Genomic DNA, 22,744 nt, shown 5'->3' with positions numbered 1-22,744 from the left:
AGTGCCCAGCCAGCCAGAGTCAGACAGACACCCAGAGATGGAGAGACCGCCTGGTGACAGGCAAAGCCAGGAACGCACACGCGTGCTACCGCCCAGGACCACGCCAAGACCACACCACGAAAGGCACACGATGCAGGCCCGGGAGCGGGGCACACACCCGGGGCTCCAGGTGGGAAGAGGGGCAGAGGCAGGAGGGGGAGCGAGGTAGGCAGCCAGACAGGGGGCCTGGGGTGAGGGGAAACATTCTGGAATCAAGGCCAAGGGGCTGGAGACCTGGCAGGAGCCCAGTGAGCCAGAGGCAGCGGGAGCAGGGCCAGGAGGAGGGCCGAGGAGGCTGGCAGCGACCACAGGAGCGAAAGGGGGCCGCGCCCTCACTCAGGCCAGCTCAGGGTGCGGCCGTGCAAGGGGCAGGAGGGAGCCACAGAGACTGAGGCTCAGGAGGTGTGGGACAGCGGTCCCGGGCTCCTCCACCACTGCAGGGATGCCCACTCCTGACCCACGCCCAAGGCCAGGACATCAAGAATGAGTGGGAATGGACTGGCGGTGCAAGCGAGCCTGCTGCCGGGAGGGGACAGGAGACCAGCCTGGTGGTGGTACCAGGCAACGCCTCCAAAGGTGGGCAGTCTTCTCTGGACCGGGATTTGGGGACCTGGTCCCTCTGTGTCTGTGCACCCCCAATCATACACTCCCCATGGTTTAGGGACAGGCCGGGTACCTCCCAGCCATTCTGGCGCTAGCACAGGACCCCCACCCTCCACCTAGCTTATCACATTGGCCTAGAAGAATCAGGGACCATAGTCTTGACCTCCATGGCCCCTTCTAATCTGAAATCTTCATAGGTCTGCCTCTACCCTACCCCACGCTTCCTTCACCACGCCCTGTGAGCAGACCCCATCACACCCCCGGGGACTGCCTTCTCTGGCTCACCCCGCCTCCCCTGCCCGGTCCTCCCTGTGCCCCATCGACCTGTTCTCGGTATCTGGTCTGGTCCAAGTTCCCTTCCCAACCTCTGCTCCCCTGCGGTCCCCCTTTCTCAAGACCTTTTGGACTTGTTCTCTCTTACCTCAGCTCTGAAACCCTCTCCCCCCCTCCAGAGGCCCTTAGTGACCAGACAGACCGGACCCCCCCGTCACCCCACTTTGACCACAGCCCACTCCCACCCCTATAAGCTCCTCCAAGGTGAGAGGAAAGTCAGGGAGCCAAGTGCCTACCTGCGTGACCTTCTCGGTGACGTTGTGGGTCCGCTCCTTTATCTTGGGGGCTATGATCTCCCGGTCACTGGTGGGCGAAGCCAGGAAAGGGTCCCCCTTGAGGTCCACAAAGTTGAGGGTGATTTGGGGAATCTTGCTAATGGTGCGGTAGCGCACAAGGTCGGAATCAGACGTGGAGTTAAGCAGGCCTCCGCGCAGGGGGTGCATGGCCCCTGGAGTGGAGGGGAAAATCGGGTCAGGGGGTGCGGGGGCGCACCGCCAGAGGGTGGAGGGGAAAGCCAAGTCCGGGGAACAGGCTGAGGTGGAGACCAGGCCCTGTGTGAACTAGGCCACGGGACACCATGAGTCAATGAGGCCAACTCAGGAGACAGGCGGAAGGAGGAGAGGGAGGAAGAAGATCCTCCATCGGGTCTGACCCACAGCACTGGGTGCCGGCCAGAGGGCCGGGTGGGACCAGGACCCGGAGGCCTCTCCGGCCCTTCACACGTGCCCCACCGCCATCCCCACTCCGGGCCACCCTGGGCCAGCCGCTCCACCAGCCAGCAAAGACTGTGAGTGGAAGAATGTAAGGGGATGAATGGACATTTAATGGAGTAAAAGGCCACTTAATGGGATTAAGTAAGTGCTTAATGGGATTTCCATCTCCCGGCCTGTGTGGCTGGGGCTGAGAGGGGGAAGCTGGGGGCCCAACAGGGCAGGCCCCGGTGGGGAAGCGGCGGGGCAGTTTCCCCCACAGGGCTCCCGGGCCCTCACCGGTGCTGGCGTGGCGCGGTGGCGGGGGCAGCCCTGCGCGCATAGCTTCGATGTCATCGGCCGACGAGGCGCGGCGCACGCTGGCGCAGCTCTCCCGGGAGCGCGTCCGGGGCAGGCTGCAGCTGGAGCCCGACGCGTCGGGGTTGAGGCTGTGAGCCCGGGGAGACGGGTGCGGCTCGGGCGCACCGGCCGGCGGGGAGCCAGGGCCCACCAGCGCACGCCGCTCCTCTGCCGGCCCCAGCCCCGCCACGTGGTTGTCCATGGCCGGCACCTCGTCCAGGGCCAGTGACTCGCGGCTAGGCGCCGCCGCCGGTGTCAAGTCCACGTCCACCACCACAGCCCCTGGGGCGCCCGTACTGCCCGCCCCGCCCTGCCGCGCGGAGGAGTCCCGAGCGGTCAAGGCCAGCAGCGCAGGGAGCTTCAGGCGGAAGGTCTTGGCTCGGCCTGCGGAGAGAGGAGAGGCATGTGACCACCGTCAGGAGAGCAGCCCACAGCAGGGAAGCCTGGGAGCTGGGCCCCAGCCACCGACCAACGGGAGGGAGGTGGACGGGTTGGGGAGGGAGCCCTGGCAGCCGGCACCCCTTCACCCCAACTCTGGTTGTACTGAACCCAAGTCTCAAAGGACCTCCAGAATACAATCTTATCTGAGACTCTGACAATAATTAACTACCATTTCTTGAACCTCGCAGGTCATGGTGGGCTCAACATAAACTATGCTCAGCTCTTACAACCGGGCAGGTGGGTGTCTTATCCCCAGTTTAGACTCAAGTTGCGAGATGTGCTAGAGGTCACCTGGTAAAGGGCACGGCCTGCATTTGCATGGAGGATTAACGTCATGGCCTTCAGGCCAGACCCCAATGTAGGAGCTTGAGAAACCGAGAGCTGGAACCTTTTGCCAAGACTCTGAGGGGAAATCAAAATTAAACCCAAAAAGGACATCATGGAGGAAGGGGGAGCTTCTGTGTCAGAGGAGAATGTGACAGGGCCTCCCTGACTCTAGGCAGGGTGTGTGCTCCCTTCAAATCCTCTTCCTAAAGCCAAGGCCAGAGCAGGGAGCAGGTCAGTCCAGGAGCAAGGAATGGGGGACAGAAGCAACACAGGGAGCAGGAGCGGCGTCCCAGAGAGACAGAGTGTTCTGAGCAGGGGAGCCACTCCGAGGTGGCCAGAGCCATGTGGGGAGGCTGAATCCCCCATTCCTGGGGCTCAATACAGGACCAGTCCAGGAACCCAAGCGGGTGGGGGAGCAGCTAGGAAATCAGGTAGAGTCCTGTCCCAAGGACCTGAGAATCTAGGCTCAATCCGTCACCCCACTCATCTGTCCATCCCAAGCCAGACGGGACTGGGCCATATCCCTGGTGTTCTCTCCCCAGCCTCTGAAAGGAGTACCCCCTAGTACCCCTTCCTGCAGAGCACTGGCCTTGGGGAGCCTCAAGGCCTCGGGAAAGGGACCTGAGAGCACGGCTACACTCACCTGGGGCCAACCAGCTGCTGGGGGGGCCACGGTGATTGGTGTCTCGGACCGGGGAACCCACCATGTCCTTTTCCATCACCACCTCGAAGTTGAGGATGAACATGATGACGGCGCCATCTTCATTCTTCACGGGCACCACGTCCACCAGGCACAGGAAGCAGCTCCCTGCAAGCCGAGGACATGGCCGCTGTGGCACTCGGAACAGGTCCCTGCCTGCGCCACGGCCCCCACCGCCATTGCCGAGCCCCTCCTCCTTGTCGTCTCCTGCCCGGGCCCCTCCTTGGGCCATGGGCCTGCCTCTCGGAGCTCCTGCCCTCCGTCTGCCCACTCCAGTGTGCTGCTCCTTGTCAGGGCCTCTCTGCTCGCCCCTCCTTCGCCTCTTGGTCTTTCCTTGCTGTCCCTCGTGCCAGGCAGTCTAGCACCCCAGGGAAGGCCGCAGACTTCAGGCCCAGGACCTCTGGGCTCCCGTTCCAGCTCTGCTTCGTCCCTCATGGTTTTTCCTCCCCCTCCCTTAATGACTGAGCCTCCCTGGGCCACCTCTCCCACCCCTCTGAAATGGGAATAACAATCACTCGTTCTCAAGGAGTTGTGAAGAGGAAACGAGTCTAGGGCAAGGCCCGGTGTGGCCAGGACACGATAGAGGGACTGGCAGTCCCTCCGTCCCCACATCAGGCTGGGCCACTCCACTGCAAGCTGGGTGCAGAAGCTGAGGACAATCTCGAAACCGCAGGCACAATTTGGTATCGCCACCATTGCCAAGCGTGTGATTTTGTGTTTCACAAAAGGATTGATCTATGATATATAGAAATAAAGTGATCTTTAAACAAAGAATTGAGAAGCACTGCTTCTACAACTTCCCATCATTTTTCTCTCTTGTTCCTTGACTTTTTTCTTCCCCTCCCATTCTCTCTCTCTCTCTCTGGCCACCAGAGCCCCTATTAATACCGGGTGAGATCAGTCGCCCAGGCTAAACGCACCCAGTCCACCTCTGCTCCTTGTGCAGAGCACCGTCCCCTCACCGCTTTCTCTGTCGCTTTCTGAAAGTGACCCTGGCACTCTCAGCCTCTGCCTAAGGCCCAGCTCAGAACCCCTACCTACAGGAAGCCCTCCTGGATGAAACAGCCTGTTCCTCCCTCTTTCTGGACCCCACAGGGACCAGACAAGTTCCTCATCTCCCTCTCTTTCTAGGGCAGAGACTTCTTTCCTTGCTTTGGCTCCCCCGTGCTCATCTGTCTTCTCTGAACTGTAGGGGCCTTACTCCCCGGGTCTGCCACCCCTCTGAAGGGCCCAGCACCTAGACCCATGCCCCAGGGAGCAGGCCCTGGCAGCGGCTGTGAGGGACAGGGTAGTGGGGAAGGGGTCAAGAAGGGGAAGGGCGTGTGGGTGCTGAACTGAGGCCAACAAACTCGGGGCTGTCAGCCTTGGACTTGGGCTAGTGCTTGATGCCCACCAGCAAGGCCCTGGGCGCTGAGCCTCAGCTGAGCAGGCCAGGTGCAAAGGGCATGAGTCCTCCCTGGCTTGGGGAGGCCGGGAGAGGCAGGCAGATCGGCACTTCTAAGGGCTGTGGGATCCAGCTAGCAGAAGGAGATCCTCTGAAACCAACTGGGACAGGACAGCATGGGGTTGAGGGGGGCTGGGCCAGAGGAGGGGCTGGCCAGGAACTCTCTGCCCCACCCCAAAGCCCTTCCACTCACCGCATCCCGGCCCTCCAGGCTTGGCCTGTGAGACCTGAGCTGGGGGCTTTGTCAGGGTCTCCCTCCAGCAGCTGTCCCCTGACCTCCGGCCTCTGACATGGCCTGGCTGAAGCCAGGCTGTGGTGCTGGGGCCGCTGGGGCCGGGCCCAGCTGGAGACTGTTTGGCACCCACACAGCCCGCCTAGAATTTATGCCCTAATATGGTGATGGCCGGCAGCGGCCTGAACAGGGACTGGCCCTCATCAGGACTAAGGAGAGGCCAGAGACCAGGAAACCTGAGCCCTGGAGACCCCCAAAACCCACCCCTGGCACCCCCAGTGATCCAGGTCCTGATTCCCCTTCCTCACAAGGAAACTGGTCTCAGAAAACTCCACGAGTCTGGAACCCAAATGAGCCCAACCCTTCAGGCTGGCCTGGGGATTCTGTCCCCAGCACAGAGCCCCAGAAGTCTGAATCCCAGCCCTCAAGGGCCATGCCCGCTCCGTTCAGGCCTCTCTGCCTTCTGCACCGCAGGGAGCCCGGGACCCTGGGATCCTGAACTGCCACCCTGCCTGCCAGGGCTGCAGAATCTCCGGCCCCGAGCCCCCCTGCGGTACCGACCGGCTCCCCACTCCAGACGCACACTCACACGCGAGGCCCCCTTGGCCCTCTCCCTTCCTCGACATTCAAGGAATTTTTCCTTTCAAATAACCCTGTCGAAGCCCTGGTTATTCCAAAAATGTGAACTGGAGTCCTGCCTGAGGGCTGCGGGGCTGGGGGGTGGAGGGTAGGCTCCAGCTGCTATTTTCAGGGGGCCATGGAAGGAAGAAGGAGAGCTGGTGGCCCCAAGTCAGCCAGGACTCTCGGGCTCTGCCTCCCACTGCCCAGCCAGCTCAGCCGGGTCCTCCACGGACAGCCCCGTCACCCATCCCCAGCCGGAGCTGCCAGCGGTCCCCATCCCGTCACTGGCTGGCATGACGGGGGGGTGGGCGTCACTGAGGGCAGCTGAAGGTTAGACAGGACAGCCGGGCATCAGCACGGAGCGGATTGCAGCCGGTGTGTGGTGGGGCTCTGACCTTCGCCCAACTTCACGGCAGAGAAGAAATGACCAGAGTCGGCAGCTCAGCCGCCTCCTGGGGACCCCTGGGCTGGCGCTGCGCACACAGGACCAGACGGTACCTTGCCCTCCCCTAGCCCCGTGCCCACCTACCCCCAGGCCCTGCCTGTCGCTCTGCTCTGCTTCCTCTTCCGACCTCGGTGGGCCCCCAGGGCCGGCAGCTCCCCCTGAGCAGAGGCCGACAGGACCCAGAGCTGGGCCGGCCTGCAGTTCCGCCTAGAGCCACTCTGTGGCAGGCACGGCCCACGCTCCCGGGGCCACCGGCGCCCGGAGCAGCCAGGAAGGGACAAACTGGAGGGGAGAAGTAGGAAGCCCACACCGTCTGCACAGTCAGGTGGCCGCCGTTCATTGCTTCCGAATGACCTTGGGCAAGTCACCTGCCTTCCACGAGCCTCCGGGGGCTCCTTGGTGACACGGGAAGATCATGGCCACCCCACGGGGCTTGAGGGATGAATGGCACGACGTACGTGAAGTAGGAGCCGGGCCCCAGGGAAGGCTTGATAAATGGGAGGAGGAGGAAAGGGAGAGACCCCCGGGCCAGCCACATTGGCGCGGCTGACGCAGAATAGCCCGCTCACAGCCTCCCCAGCTGAAGACTCTGGAAGGTTGGGTGTCCAGCGTTCACCTGCCTCCTGGAGCACGGGGCACCCCCGGCCCCTGTGGGGACGGACCCGAGGACCAGGGAGTCCACCGGTGAGTGACAGTCACCCTCTGACAGGCTCCTCTGTGCCCCGGGTCCTAATGGCCCGTGGAGGTTATGCAGCTCCCAGCAAGACATGAAGGAGAGAAGAAAAGGGGGTGGCGGGGGGGCGCGGCAAGTGCAGCAGGTACTGTCACCCACCAGAACACAACGCTGGCTTTCTTTCCCTGGTGCAACCCCATGCCCAGCAGGGCACCCAGGGGCAACATCCCTGCCCTGCACCCCAACCCATCCAAGGCTCCGGGCCCCCACCCACAGTCCCAAACCCCATTTCCCACTTCTGGGCACCCTGCCCTTGGCGTGGCTCCAGGTTCTGCTTCAACAGGGGCAGGCCTTATCATCCTGGGCGGCACGAGGAGGATGGGGAAAGGGAGGACTGCAAGTGACCCTGAGTGTCCTTGGACAGGCTCCTCAGGTCAGAGGCTCTGGCTGGTCATCTGTAAACCAGATGTCATCCCTGCTTTTTTGAGGGTGGCTTTTTGTCCCCAACAAATTCTCCCTGAGCACATGCATGTGAACATTTGGGGTGTCACGAACAAAACAACCCTAGCCCCTGCCCTCACTGAGTCAAGGACTCAGAAGGACCCGAGTTCCGAGCCCAACATGAGATGGGGGAGGACAGGCAGAAGGCAGAGGGAGGAGCCCACGGAGCTGAGCTGATTGGCCCCAACCGGGGACAGGGCAACTGCTGTGTGACGGTGGGCAGGTCACCCACCTCTCTGAGCTCTAGTCTCCCCGTGTGCACTGCAAGGATAAGTGATTCCTGCCCTGGATGCCAGATGACATGACAGATGGCCTTGTGGAAGCATCCAGAGCTGTAACGAGGCACGGTGCTGGGATCCTGCAGGGAAGGTGACCTCGGGGAGGCAGCCCTCCTCACCCCAGTCGCCTCCCGGCAGGAGGAGCTGGGCCCAAAGTCACACTGAGGGCAGGAGGCTGGGGCTCCAGTCCTCCCTGTCCGCCCCCAGGCAGAGAGGCTGTCTCCGGCGGCCCAGGGCTGTGCAGTGTCAGGTTATATTTAGCCTGGTGGCGGCGACAGGAAGATGCAGCAGGAGCTGCTCCTGGCCAGGGGCCACCGTGTCGCTAACACCACTCTCATGGGCAGCCGGGGGCCTAGGCAAGGCCAGGGACATTGCACGCCCGGGGACAGAGCAGGGAAGCCTGAGAGGCCAGCCAGTGTGTGTGGGTGTGTGTGGGTGTGTGTGGGTGTGTGTGGGTGTGTGTGTGTGTGTGTGTGTGTGTGTGTGACAGAGACAGAGAGGCCTCTGCCCCTGACTCCAGGAGCTGAGCAAAGTCCAATGCCCACCACAGGACGATACAGGCTCCCCTCCCCCAGCCCTTACAGCCTGACATCTTCCCAGGGATTCACAGGGTCATAGAGAGGGCCTCAGGGGCCTCTGTGCAGTGGTCCCAACTGCCACCACTGCCCCTGCAAACCCACAGCCCATGGCCTGCCTGTGCCACCTTCACCAGGGACACTGGAACAGCCTCGAGAGAAGAGTCCTTTCTAGACAAGTTCCGGGTCCCAGCCCCATCGACCTCCTGGGACACAGCCACACGTCTATAAGCTGGGAGCCATGACTTCTGAAGCCTTGGGAAGGTGAAACTAGGCCACGTTCACGTGCAGAAGGCTGCTCAACAGCTCGTTCGCCAGAGCTCTTTCTCCGCCTCCAAGCTCTACCTTCCCCCTCCTACTTCCTGGAGTCTGCCCCTCCACTCCCGCCCGCCAGAATCCTCCCGAAATCCCCCTGATCCCAGCCAACTCAGACCTTTCAGCTCACCTTCCCTCCCACCCCTGCTGGGGCCCACGTGCTGCCCGAGCCCCTTCAGCGCACCCCAGCTTCACGCGGCACCCCCGCCCCAGAGCCCCAGCCCCCCTCCTTCCCGCTCCTGCCATCCCCTTGGACCCACAGGGCTCCCATCGACCAAAACATTGCTGACTGCTCCATGTGGCCACGGTGATGTTTCTCTTTGAGAATTTCTAAAACTATATCCCTAATTGCAGAGATAATTGTATACGGGCTTCTGGGGTGAGCTTCCTTCTTCCCAGCATCCCCACCCAAGACAGAGCCCTGAGGCCAGGGCCGGCCTGGCTTCACAGGAGTTGTGGGGTAAGCAGGACTGGTCCTCGGGGCAGTGCCTTGCACGTAGATGGGTGTGGGCAGGGCGACCTCCCCACCCTGCAAGCTCCCTTTCAGATCCAGGGAGACTAACTGGCCTTTCACAACGGAAGTTACCCATTTCAAACCCATCCTGAGTCTACACAGTGGCTGGAACCACGGTGACAATCAAGGTGTCTTTTGTGGAAGTGCTATTAAAACGTACCAACAGAATGAAGGGGCGCCTGGGTGGCTCAGTCAGTTAAGTGTCTGCCTTCAGCTCAGGTCATGATCTCAGGGTCCTGGGATGGAGCCCCATGTCGGGCTCCCTGCTCAGCAGGGAGTCTGCTTTTCTCTCCCCCTCTGCCCCTCTCCCCTGCTCATGTTCTCTTTCTAGCACTCTCTCTCTCAAAAAAATAAATTAAATCTTTAAAAAAAAAAAAAAGAAAGAAAGAAAGAAGAGAAAAAAGAATGGAACATGAAGGCTGGTGGTCCAGGAACCAGGACAGGGGACCAGAGCAGAAGCCTCAAACGCGTGGTACTTCTGAACCTCAGACCCTTACCGGCACTCTTCACTGTGACTCCCAAACAGCCTGCCACGGGGCACCAAGGGCACACAGCCGAGGTCCAACAGGAAGCAACCTGGGGTTCCTGCCCACTTCCAGGGCTCTGCAAGGCTCCAGAACTCCGCACCCACCTTGGCTCCCAGTGTACCCCAAAGAGCCAGGGGATGCCTTGAGCACACCCACCCCAATTCCAGCTCTGCCATCCATCCCTCGGTCAGTCACGGGGAGAGCTGTCATCCCTCCAGGACTCACCCAGCTCCCAGGATGCTGGGACGTTCCAAAGAACAAATCCAAGTGCACGGGGAACGTCCCACCAGCAAAACATGTGGCAATGACCCAAATACAGACAGAGAAAACCAGCATTATCTGCAAATGATAGGGTCATCTCCCCAGAGAACCAACAAAATCAACAGATAAACAATTAGAACAAACAAGAGAGCTCAGTGAGGCTGCCGATGCAAGGTCAGCCAGCAACGGCGGTATTTCCACCAGCACAGCGAGGAAAATAGGTAGTCAACAATAAAGTCTCCCTCTTGTAACAGCAACAAAAACTGTAAAGTAACTAGAATTGACCAGGAAAACACAAAGCCTGCGGGCTGGGCCAGGGGGACGGAGGGAGGGCACAAACTATCTGATAAATGGAGAAACAGTCCAGGCTCTTAGATGGGACGAATATTATATCGATGTCCATTCTCCCCAAATTAATCTATAAAACTAATCTAATTCCAGTCAGGAGTCTAGTGGGGTTTTCTTTCCCAGAACTCGAGATATTTTCTGTAAAGCTCCTAAGGAAGAAGAGAGGTCTGTAAACACCCAAGTCAATATTGAAGAAGAAGAAGAAAGAAGGAAGATTTGGGAAGATTTGTCTTTCAGATTAAGACTACTAAATGCCACTGTTGTTCTCCTAATGTGGTTTTGGTGCAAGAACAGACAAATAAATGTTTAGAACAGAACAGAGAGCTCAAAGACAGACCCATGGATAGATAGGCAAGTAGCTTACAATGAAGGTGGCCCCACGAACCATTGGAAAAGGACAGGCTGTTTACTAGGTGTGTTAGGAACACTGGCTCACTATGCGGAAAAAAATATAACTTGATCCGTACTCGACACCACAGAGGGAGGCTCAGGATGGATGAAAGCCAACCGAGAAAGGAAAAACAATTAAATTAATAGAAGAAAACGGACCCCTCTGCAACCGCAAGGTGGTGAAGTTTTTCTTAAACAAAACTTCCAAAGCCCAAACAAACCTGAAGAATATTAACTCGTATCATTATGAAGTGACTCAGTTGGGCAAGTTTAACGGATGAATGAATGGGAGAAGATACTTGCAACATCTCAAGTCAACAGGAATTACCACCTAGAATCCACGTGCTGAATACTTAACTGTAAGCATTTGTATTTCTAGAATACAGAAGCAACTCCTGCAAATCGCCGAGAACAAAGCACGGCGGCTTCGCTAGAAAAGTGAGCCAGGATACAAGCAGACCACTCTCAGGGAAGTCAACAGGAAAGGGGATCAAGCCTGAGGTGCTGGACTCAACACAGTATCAAAGAAATGCAAATTAAGGCAGCAAATTATCACTCTCACCTATCAGATTGGCAAAAATTAGAAAAGTGGATAACCACGCCAAGTGTGGCAGCGCTACGGGGTGGGGCCACCCTGCTGGTGCCCAGTGTGACAGTGCTTAGTTGAATTAAGTGTCCACATACCACCACCATCCAGCAATTCCACCCCTGGGGATGCGGCCCAGTGACATCCTCCCAGGAGCCCAAAAGGAGCCATGGCTGGGGACATTGACCGCAACGTTATTTATGGAGGAAATGTGGAGATGGCTGCCCAGGAGAGCGGGCAGGTAAACTGAGGCAGGTAAACTGAGGTCAGCACATGCCATCAAGTATGAAGCTGGGGGTGGGGGTACCTGGGAGGCTCAATCTCCTGAGCATCCGACTTCAGCTCAGGTCGTGATCACTGGGTCCTGGGATCAAGCCCTGTGTGGGCTCCCTGCTCAGTGGGGAGCTGCTTCTCCCTCTCCCGCCACACCTCCCCCAGCTCATGCTCTCCCTCAGATAAATAAATAAAATCTTAAAAAAAAAAAAAGACTATGAAACTACAGACTAGATGTCGAGTAACAACTGGAGGGACTTAAAGGCACACTCCCGTGGAAGGAAAGTGAGCACCAGAATATCATGTAGCACGTCTCGTTTACACAAGTTAAACCTATACGTATCCAGACAAAATACACATTTCGGGAGAATACGTGCAAACAACACATTCCCAGCAAGTACATCTGAACGGTTGCCTAAGGGAAGGGTAACGGGGGCGGTGAGCGAGATAAGAAGTAAAGTGAAATGAAAGAGAGAGACACAAACGTGCCGCTTCAGTGATTTGCGGGAGAGGCGGGAGTCGGGGCCAGCAGAAGCCTGGAGAAGGACAGACAGAGGCAAGCAGGGGTCTCGAGCAGGGGCAGGGCACAGCTGATGGCCAAGCAGGTGCAAGTCTGGAACTAAGCCAGACACTGTTCCAAGTCACTGACTCCCGGCAGAGGGCTTCTGCACTGCCCAGCGCATCCATTCCATCCGTCCGTTCCTTCCTTCCTTCCTTCAGCAAGTATGGACGGAGCTCCAGCGAGCACTAGACAAGGATACGACAGAGAACAAAACACAACTGCTCTCTGTCCTTGCGGAGCTCATAATCTAGCAGAGGGACACCAGACACGCCCACCTCACCCAGAACTTGAGTGAGGGAGCGTATGGCCAAGAAGACACTTCCTGGCCCTCAGGGTACTTCTAGTCCCACAAGCATGTGACCTGAAGGGAGAAGGGACCCATTTGAGGCCAACCACAGTTCACAGCACGGAGACCTGCATGGGCCCCTAGACTAAGGACAGGAGGGGACCTGGAGGGACAGCAGCTCATCCAGAGGCTCTAACAGTCTTGTCACCTGTCCTAGGTGTCCCACCACAGACCCTCTTCGGGCCTTCCTGCCCAGGTCAGGGAGGAACATTTCTCTTAAAGTCCCTCACACGAAAGAGCTGATTTCCATATTCCCCTGCATACAGGGGAGGGTGAAGAGAGAAAACAAGTCTTTCAAAAACAAGGCTCATGGGGCGCCTGGGTGGCTCAGTGGGTTAAAGCCTCTGCTTTTGGCTCAGGTCATGGTCTCAGGGTCCTGGGATGGAGCCCCGCATCGGGCTCTCTGCTCGGCGGGGAGACTGCTTCTTCCCTCTCTCTCTGCCTGCCTCTCTGCCTACTTGTGATCTCTGTCTGTCAAATAAATAAATAAAATCTTTAAAAAAAAAAAAAACAAAGCTCATTCTCCACCCAAACCAAAGGTTCCCCTGAGGGAGGCATTTGGGGCAGTGTCAGAGGAGATGTTTAAGTGTAAAAGGGCTTTCTTGGAACCTCTCAAGTCGCACCACCCTGGAAGCCACTTCAGGGCAGCAAAGAGGCTGAGTCTCCCCCCATCTCACATCCCCACACTGGCCCTCCCGACGCTCACAGCCCCCCTCCCCAGAGCCCAAGGCCACCATCAAACTTTGCTCTCACTGCAGATGACGACGTTCGGCACAAATATTTACACAGCTCCTCTCCGGGGGCGACGGCAGACACAACACGGAGGAGCCACCCTCCCGACACTCTCCAGACCCCAGAGCGGGCTAGAGGTGGTGGACACCCTCAGTCCTGACAGACCAACTCACCCCTGCACTGGGGCTGGGCCAGCAAGCTCCCAAGCAGGCCAAGGCACCCTAGTCCACTGGGGCCCTTGGAGAGAAAGTGCTGGCTGGGGACAGCAGAGCCCCTCAGGACCCTGTGCCTGGCTCCTGGCAACCAATGCAGGGACAGGGGAAGGGGCAGGGGCTCTCACTGGCGCCATATCCAAGCTGCTCAGGCCTTGAATGGAAGGCCCAAGGGAGCCCTCCTGAGGCTTCCACCCCCCGAGAAGGGTGCTACCTGTGTCCATCCTCATTGCCCCGGGGATCACTCTGGTCTGCTCCATTGCAGGGACACAGGACACACCAAAGACCCATCTCCGTCTGATTGCCTAGGTACCCAATCTATGCAATTCCTTCAGGGGCAACCAAATTGATGGGGTCTGGGAGCCTGAGGATCACGACCTGGTGGGGCAGAGGGGGTGGCTGTCTGAGCTTGGGGAGGGGGTGGCCAGGATGGAGTAGGGCGGAGTGTGGGAGTATCCCAGTGAGGGGTCTGATGTCAGGGGACAGGGAGGAAATGGGGAAATGGCTTGGGGCACATGGAGGGCCGCTGGTGCCAGAAGCGTCCGCCCAAGCACTGGGGAAGTTGAGGTCTGAGTCTGGGGACCACAGACCAGTGAGTCTGGGGCCACCGCAGGGGCTCTGGCTCCCTAGGGGCACCAGGGACCCTGGAGAGCAGGCTGGCCCCTGGTCTCCACCCCTCCCCCAGCCCACAGCTCAGCTGTTGCAGTGGGGGCCCTCTGACCCTGTTACCATGGCAACCGGCCTGCAGCTGGAGTGGAGAAGTGACAGACTCTTCTCTAGAGACACCCCCATCCCCACCCACGCACAGGCTCCTGGGGACACGGGGACAAGGAGACCAGGCCAGAACAGGCAGAGAGAGAGAGAGAGAGAGATTTCCAGATACAGCCTAGGGGGGGCAGAGGAAGAGAGGCAAGAAGGCAGGCTCGGGGGTGCCAAAGGGAGGGAAGAAGAGAGACAGGTGCAAGGGGAAGGAGATAAAAGACCGAGGGGGCAGGAGCTGGCGGGGAGGCCAACACTGGGAGACAGAAGAGGAGCAGACAAGCGGCCGCTGGCCTCGGTCTCTGGGGCTGGACTCCGCGGGAGGCGGGGCGTAGGGGAGAACAAAGAGCAGAGAGAACAAAAGGGACAGGAGTAGGGGACCTCCCCGAAGCCCGGCAGATGAGGGAGCAAGGGAAGAGGAGCCGTGCTCCAAGGGACCCACAGCCCCTTCTCGGGTCATGTAGGGACACAGGTGTGCAGCAGCAGCACCTGCCGCCAGGACCCGGCCCCGGGACGTGTCGGGGTACGACCGCCTGCCAGCCCTGTCCCCAGTTCCACCTTACTCTGGGCCAGATCTGACGTTAAGGGGCACAGACACAGGGCCCAGGAGTCTCTCCCTCTGGCTCACACCCGCCCTCCACCCCCAGCCCGGCCTCCCCACCCCCCAGCAGTCCCAGCACCTAACTAATGGGGCTGTCTGGCTCCAGGCCCTGACACTGCACAGAGCTAGGCCAGAGGCACCGACACGGCACAGCTGGCCACAGTGGCGCCTGCCAGCAAGAGGCCTCGCCTCCTTCCCAGGAACCCACTCTCCTGTGGTTGGCCCAGGCAGAGACCAGAAAAAGGCCTGGATGGAAACAAGGGCCACTTGGGCATCCCCGGCCTCTGCCTCCCTACCTGGCCCACGCACAAAGGTGCGAGCTCCCATGTCCGCGCAAACATAGCACAGGCCGGGCCCCAGGGATTCGCCCCAGGGCTAAGCAGTTTGAAGCAGAAGGAAGGGAAGGAGAGGGAGCCTACCTCCCAGACCTCAAGTACCAGGACAAATGGGGGACAAGGCCAGCCTGTGGCCCAACAGGAGAAACCAGGTGAGAGCCGACAAGAGGGCAGGCACAGATGACTTTCTGGGTGGCAGCCCCATTTGGAGAAGTAACTGGAAGAAGGAAACAATCTGAGCTGGGGCCGGGGGCCTGGATTCTAATCCTACTTTGTCCACTGATTAACTGGTAACTGGACCTCTGCTTCTCAGTTTCTCCGTCTGTAACGCAAGTGGGCTGGATTAAGTGATCCTCGAGGTCACCAAGATCCCAAGTGAGCATCTCTGCAGGAGGGGTCCCATGGCCATCTTTGCCCAAAAAAGCCTCCCTGGGGCAAGAAGGAGGGCTCCCCAAACACTATGGGGAAGACAGAAGAACCCAGGTCCCTGTTGCCAAGGGGCTGGGCAGGCACACTATCCTAGAAGTACAAACAGGCTCAAGGCAGTAACCAAGTTCCCATATCACACACTTTCTGGTGTTAGACCTGAACCCGAGGCGTAGGCATCTGCATTCTTTTCATTATACCGATGGTTTGTGAACTTCCAAAATAAAATTGTACATAAAGTAACGTGCAGTATATAATCTGCCTGTAACTACTTGGGGTCATTTCTCATAGGTGACAGCAGAGTGAGAACGGGAAAGGCTCCACTCGGGACAGACGTGGTTCCATCCCTCAGCTCCGCCACTTCCTTTCTAGCTGTGTGACTTTGGGGAAGTTTCTTAATTTCCCCGAAGTTCAGTTTCCTCATCCATAAAATGGAGATAAAAATAGTACGTACGTCCCAGAGTTGTGAAGATTCCACGAGATAATGTGAGTGAAACATTTAGCCGGGCATCCAGTACTGGGAGCCGCCCACCCCTGCTAGCTAGCACTCCACGGCCCGGCAGATATAAAAACAGATCTGCTCTGATAATGGTTCTGGGGAGATTGTAGTGAAAAAACAAAACAAAACAAAAAAACACAGACGGAAGGCCTTGCCCTCGGAGTTTGCATCTAGTCTCCCGGGCTCCTGCCTCCCAGCCAGAATCCCACTTTCCTATAAGCAAACTCTCTTTCACAGGGCCCCAGAGATAGTGCCCCCCAGGAAAGTCACAGGCCGTACAGGCCTGCAGAAACCCGGCCGTGGAGGGAGGCAAGCCTTTACAGGGCAGCGCAAGGTGACTCTGAGCACGTATTTCCGTGACAGGTGCACACGGACGGCTGGCTCACTTTGTCCACCGAGGCAGAGAGTGCCGTGTGCAGCAGGTACGCTCCCTTCCCGCCATCACCTCAGCTGGCTAGTCTACTGCTCCATCTAAAAGACCCTGGGGCTGCACCTGGCTCACAGGGGTTCAGTAAGTGCTCGTCAGTTACACACAGTGAGTTGCAGTTTGGGTGCCCAGGACCAGTCAGTGGCACTTCGGGAGCCACCTCCCCAGCTCTCGGATACCTGCCAGGCTTCCAAAGCCTTTTCATTGCCCTCTTTGAGCAGAGCGCACCCCACCCAGGGCAGGCACACAGCGCAGGGAGCAGCCCCGCCCGGGGCGCTGTTTATCCACTGTCCGGAAGCCCCGGGCAGCTGGGCTGGGAGGCGGCGGCTGAGCGGAGACACCTGGTGCCGGGAGGGGGTGGTGGGCGGGCGCTCATTAGATGAGACAAAGGGAACTGAGGTTGTGGGGAGAGGCACACACCTCCCGCCAGGCGCAGTTTAAGTAAAGAGAGAGAGGGGCAGGAGAAGGGCCGCCAGAGAGCCAGCCAGAGTCCTGCGGTCCCTCCCCCAGCCTCGCCCTCCGTGACTTCTCCCAGACCAATCACCTGGCAGGGGCTGCCCTAGAGTAGCTGGAGGCCTGTGGCCAGCCAGAGGTGGGCGCCCAGCTGCCAACCTGACCTTCCAAGCCTGACTCCGTCCACACACCTGCCATCCCGGCCCCGTCAAACTCCAGCCCACCTACCTCAACCTGCCCACGTTTGTCTCGGGAGGGAGAAACCGAAGGCACCAGACCCACAGCCAGACAGACCCGTGGCCACCCCGAAAATTATCCCGCCAGAGTGCGTGAGGGGAGGAGACCAAGGCCGTCCTGCAGCCCCGATGCGCAGCCCGTGCCTGCCACCTGACCCACAGCAGTGGCCTCCGACGGGGTCACGTCCCCAGGGGACTCGCCTTGTCTCCCCCTCTACCCTCCGGGATCCCGCAGTCCTCTCCCCCGCCCCCCCACAGCCCCGCCCCCGTCCCTCACAGCCCCGCCCCCGTCCCTCGCGGCCCCGCCCCTCGTCGCGGCCCCGCCCCCGCCTACCATCCTTCCGGTAGAAGGCGATCTCCACTTTGCGCTCCTCCGCGCCCAGCAGGGCCTGCGCGATCTGCGCGGCCGCGCGGCGCTGCGTGCGCGGCCCGTGCAGGAAGTCGCAGGTGCAGGGCCGCTGCATCACCTCCGCCCGCGAGTAGCCGCACAGCTCGCAGAAGCCGTCGTTGCAGTAGATGACGGCGCAGTTCTCCACCCGAGCGTTGGCGATGATGAACTTGCGGCCTGGGGGGCGGGGATGAGCAGACACGTGAGCAGGGACCCCTGCCTCGCGGGCTCCCAGCCCTTTCCCCGCATTCTCTTGTCACACACAGCCACCCGCCCGGGGACTCCCCGCCCCAGGGAGCACAGCGAGGACGGGGGTCCCCAGCAGGGGGCGTCGCAGCTGTGCCCCCGGCACAGGTGCCTTGGCCGACCCAGCCAGGCGACTCGCCCCCCTCCCCCGCCCGTCCCACGGGCTGGCTGCGTGGCTTCCCCCGGGCAGCCTGCCAGCGGCCCCCCGCCCCCTCCGCGATCGGGGCCGAGGCCAGCCTGGGCGGGTGTCAGCAACGCGTGTGTCAGCAGCCGCGGCGGACAGATAAACACGGGGCCTGGAGAGGGAGCCTGAGAAGGGCCAGAGATGGCGGCCAGCCTTCCCTTTGCATCAGGTCCTCCGGCTTCTCTTCCTGACCCCTGCTCTCTAGACACGGGGCAGGGGGTGGGGGGGTGCCTAAGCACTCCTTACCCTGAGGGATCCTTAGGAAATCATTTCCCTGAGTATCTGAGGACCCAGCAGGTCAGTACTTCCCCGGACTTCCGCGCCCCTCCAAGGGCAGTCAGGGGCTGGAGAGTGGGCTCTCCAAAGGGGACGAGGGACGTACCACGTGAGCATCTGCGATGCTTTTTCTCATTTAATACTCCGACGACCCCATAAGGTACTCATCATTATCTTTGTTTCTTAGAGGAAGAAACTGAGGCTAGAAAGAAGTTCAGAGCCATGCCCACATCCTGCAGCCTGTAAAGGAGCTTTTGAAGCTAGGTCTGGCAGAAGAAATACACTGAGGGTCACAGGCTGAAACCCAAGGGCATAGGGAGCAAGAAAGGGGACCCGCAGCTCCAATCCCTGAAAATACAGGAACCAGGGATGGACCTGAGACAGTGGTCCACTTGTAAGAAGAAAGATCCAGGAAAGGGAACTGCCTGGCGGGAAGTGAGGCACCGTCAAGGAGAGGTGCCCCATAGACCCATTTCAGCTAGACGTGGCTCCCCCCAACACCTGCTCCAAGACCCAGGCTGGCAGGTGAGCCACAGACAGGCAGCAGACCCAGCTGGTGCCAGGGAAGATGATCTGGGATCAGAGCTTTTTTTAAAAACACAGAAGTTGCCGGCCACTTTGGCCTTTCATGCTGGGGCTTTGGGTGGCAGCTGGAACTCTGCCCTCTCCCCTTCCTGGGGACACAGCCCTCCGGCTGCAGCCCTCGGCAATCCCATGGGCAAGGGAGGCTGCTTTCCTAAGCCCTCCCTTACCCTGGCTCCAGGAAGTTACTTTTTGAAGTTGGGTCATCTTTAGGTCAGTTCACCAGGCCCCCAAAACTCCCGGGCAGCCAACAACCTCAGGAGTCAGGGTTCCCTGTCATGGAAAGACCCCTGTCTTGGCCTCCAACTCCCCCTGAGCCCAAGGCAGTTCAGACTACCAGCCACACACATCAGCTTTGGAGAAGAGAAATCAGCTCCCAGGCCCAGAGAGAGAAGAGTGAGTTTCTTCGAAGGCAGGCCCTACCCCCACCCCTTTACGGAGCTCCTGGAATACCAATAGAGAAGGGCCCCACACGGCTCCTTCAGCCACCCCCTCCTTTCCAGATGTGGAAACTGAGGTTCTGACAAGGAAGAGAGTCACTCAAGGTCACATGGCAGTCAGTGTCAGAGGTGGGGCCAGAAGCCGAGCCCCCAGATCCTAGCCCAGATTCTTTCTAGACCTAGCTCCTGGGCCTTCTGGAGCTGGTGAGAAGGACAGACCCCACTTGTGGCCCTCCACCACGGTCAGTCTCCTCCTCCCCCTCAGGATCACCTTGTTCCTCTGCTTCAGACAATGCTGCCCATCGAACTGATCCCTCCCTCCCCCCCACCACAGTTACAAGCACAAGCTGTGCTGTGCTCACAGGGTCATGGGCAAGGAATGTCACCTGCTCCCTGCTCCCAGGGCCCTTGGCAGTCACACCCACCACGGCACATGCAGCCTTGGAGACAGACGCACGCGTGCTGGGAGGATCAAACACCCACGCCAGAACATTCACCTAGCCTGGGACACTTCTGGAAGCCTCCCCTACCGGGCCAGCCTTAGGGGTGCCGTGGCCCCCATAAATGGCTCAGGACAGGAAAATCAGCAATATGGGGGCACTGCCTTGGGCCTGTTAGATCGTTGAAGCCTCGCTTCAGGCCATGACACACTCTCACCTGGGAGTCCACAGTTCGTAGCTCTGTCGAAGATTCCTCCCCACTGCCCATGCAGGACTGAACTCACGGGTAACACACACACACACACATCCCGAGAGCAGGTTAGGCGCTCACTCTAAGTTCTTGGCTCTCAGCCTCTCAAAAACATAGTCAAGACCGCTCAGGCACAGCACTTAGTGTCTCACGGTTGGGACCCTCTACCTTCTCCTGTCCCTGCCCCCACACAGCCCCATCCACACCCAGGCACTGGGAGTTAGGGATACCTGCACACTTGAGATGTCACACACACTCCGGATCCCAAAAGCCTGAGCTGAACCTCCCGCCCTGCAGCCCAATACAGTCCCCTTGGCCCCAAACCCACGGCCCCCGGCACCATGCCTTGCCCTCACGACCCCTGGCCCCGCGGCTTGAGGCCAACAGCCCCCACTGACTCGCACTAGCCCAATGCACACGGCCTCGGGCACGCCCCTCCATTCACACTCGGGAGAGCTCGGCCCGCCCCCAGCGCCCCCTCCCCGACGGCCCCCTCCCCCACTCACTCTGGCCCTCAAACTTGCGGATGATGGTGTCCAGGAAGGTGTTCTGCGGCGCGACATGGCCCCTCCGCACCGGCATCCTGAGCCCATGGGCGGGCCGGGCGGGCCCCCACCCACCCCGGCCCGGCCCGGCCCAACACAGGCTTCGGGTGGCCCGGCCCGGCCGTGATCCCCGCACCCCGCGGCCAAGCAGAGCACGGGCGGGGCCGGGACTGGGTTGCGGGCGCGGGGTCCCCGCTCGGCTCCCGGCTCCTGACCGCGGGCCGGGCCTGGAGCCGCCAGAGCTCGGGCCGCCCGGCCGCCCGCACACCTGTCTGCCGGCCCCCGCCGAGCCACCGGCCCCGCTCCGCCGCGTCCCCGCGCTGCGCTCCACCCGCCCGAGCGCCGGGCTCCCGGGTCCCGCCCGCCGCGCCGACAGCCGCTCCGGCGCCCGAGGCTCCGGCTGCGCCTGCGGCTCGGCCCGGCGGCGGAAGGGTTAACGCGGCGCGCGCCCCTCGGGCTCCGGCCCCCGCCCCCCCGCCCCCCCCCCCCCCCCCCGCGCCCCCCGCCCCCCCCCCCCCCCCCCCCCCCCCCACACCCCGCGCTCCCGCCCTTCCCATTGGCTGAGCAGCGCCAAGGGCTCCCCCACCCCAGCCCCTCGCTCAGCCCCGGAGCCCCCTGGACTCGCGCGCTCCACAGAGGGGGAAGGGGCCCCTAGGTAGGGGAACAGCGAGGACAGGTGCGACGACTGGCCTTGAGACAGCCAGGGAGGGGACTGGGGGTTCCACCCCCACCCCTGACTGGAAGGGCTGAGGAACCTGACTTGGGGTGTGCTGGTCCCTTAATACCCTGGTGGCCCACCACGCCAAGCCCCTCTGGGTACACACAACATGCGCTCAAAGTCTGATGTAGGTGACACGGGCCAGATCTGGGCCCTGGGAGGACAAGCCCAGGGTCAGGGGCGACCCGGAAGATGCGAAGGGCAAGAGAATCCCTAGACCCCGAGTGGGGCGCGATTTGAAATAAGGACGGGTGAGACCGGAGGGGCATGCACCTTGAGCAGGGGAGACCTCCCAACACACACACAAACACACGCACACACGCACACATACACACGCACAGCGCTCCCCGGGGTTATTCGGGGGCCCTCCTGCACAGAGAGGTAACATTCTGACACGAGTTGCGGCTTCCTAGCTGCGGGATCAAAGACAAGCCCCTGAGCTCGAGGTTCCAGCTTGGGGATCCCCTTGTGCTCCCTCCCTCTGCAGCGCGGGCCCGCGGTGCAGGCCCAATCCGCGGCGGGCTCGGGGCCCTGCGGCGCTGCGGCGGCCCAGCCCCTCGGAGAACCCTGGCCTAGCCGCAGGCCCCTCCCCCCCCGGCCAGCTGGCTCCCTCCAGCTGCAGCTCCCTTATTTAGGCAACGAGGCCTGAGGATGCTCAAGGGCAGGCAGGGTGTCTGCCCGCTGCCTGCCCACCGCCTGCCTGGGTCTAAGGGAGGGTCTCTGGGGCGCGGTGTCCGTGGCCTGAGCAGCCAGGCAGGGCCCTGCGAAGGCCAGGGCAGGGCGGGCAGAGTGTTGACAGCTGAGCGGGCTGGTGGGGAGGCGTGGGCAGCTGAGCGGCCAGACCAGCCGCGCGTCCCCTCCCGGACAGCCCAGATCTGAGACCCGGCGAGATGGATGGGGCCATGTGGGGGCCCCTGAGGGCTTGCAGCTGCCTCTGTCCTTGGAGCAAGGGGGTGGGTCCTGTCACCCGGGAGAGAACCATCATGGGATGTAGGGGGAGGGGAAGAACAAAGGGCAAAGAAGAAGCAGCGTCTGGAAGGAGAAAGGCCCAGAGGAAGAGGTCTTGGTGAGACCACCCTACCCAGACTCTCACCTTCCACCCAGGAGCAAAAAGATGCAAACACTGGGGCCAGACAGGGCCATTGGCCAGCAGATGACACCTCCTTTTTATTTGCTGGTGGGTGGGCAGTGACTCAGGGAGGCAGCCAGTGGGAGAGAAGGAGGTGGCTCCACTAGCTGATGCTAAAAAAGACCAGAGGCTCTTGCCTGTACAGTCATCCCCTCGGCCCTCTCCACCTCCCTCCAGCAGCTCCCTCACTCCAACATGCCCTGGGCCTTCCATAGCACAACTCCCCTTCCCTTGGGACGGGGCATCTGGGTCCTGCCCTGTGCCTCCCCACCTTGCGACCACTCCTGAATGCTGGGTTGCCTGCCCTAAGTCCAGGCTGATTCCGGTTTGAGTTGGGCGCCTTCTCCTCCAGGCTGGGGAATTGAGAGAGCCAAGAGGGGCCCGCAGCGAGGACAGGCACCAGGAGAGAGGACATGGATGGGGACGTGGATGGGGACGTGGATGGGGACGTGGATGGGGACGTGGATGGGGACGTGGATGGGG

At 60.5% G+C, this 22,744-nt stretch overlaps 1 protein-coding gene across 2 annotated transcripts in view; it reads right to left on the bottom strand.

The window, feature by feature from the left end:
* The window catches only part of KCNH2 (potassium voltage-gated channel subfamily H member 2), a 31,529-nt gene extending 10,860 nt beyond the window's left edge, over positions 1-20,669 (bottom strand). Inside the window, exons 1-5 of one of the 2 annotated variants that reach the window (XM_059396120.1) lie at positions 20,376-20,669; positions 17,398-17,628; positions 3,436-3,600; positions 1,965-2,408; positions 1,212-1,423 (exon numbers count right to left, since the gene is read on the bottom strand). In XM_059396120.1, the coding sequence (XP_059252103.1) occupies positions 1,212-1,423; positions 1,965-2,408; positions 3,436-3,600; positions 17,398-17,628; positions 20,376-20,451 (1,128 nt within the window). In that variant the 5' untranslated portion in view covers positions 20,452-20,669. The remainder of the gene's footprint in view (positions 1-1,211; positions 1,424-1,964; positions 2,409-3,435; positions 3,601-17,397; positions 17,629-20,375) is intronic. The other variant, XM_059396119.1, reaches the window with a different exon arrangement.
* Between the last annotated feature and the right edge of the window lie 2,075 nt (positions 20,670-22,744).

This window comes from Mustela nigripes, chromosome 4 (genome assembly GCF_022355385.1).
Source record: "Mustela nigripes isolate SB6536 chromosome 4, MUSNIG.SB6536, whole genome shotgun sequence".
NCBI classification, from domain to species: domain Eukaryota; kingdom Metazoa; phylum Chordata; class Mammalia; order Carnivora; family Mustelidae; genus Mustela; species Mustela nigripes.
This window is presented reverse-complemented; position numbering and strand designations above follow the sequence as displayed.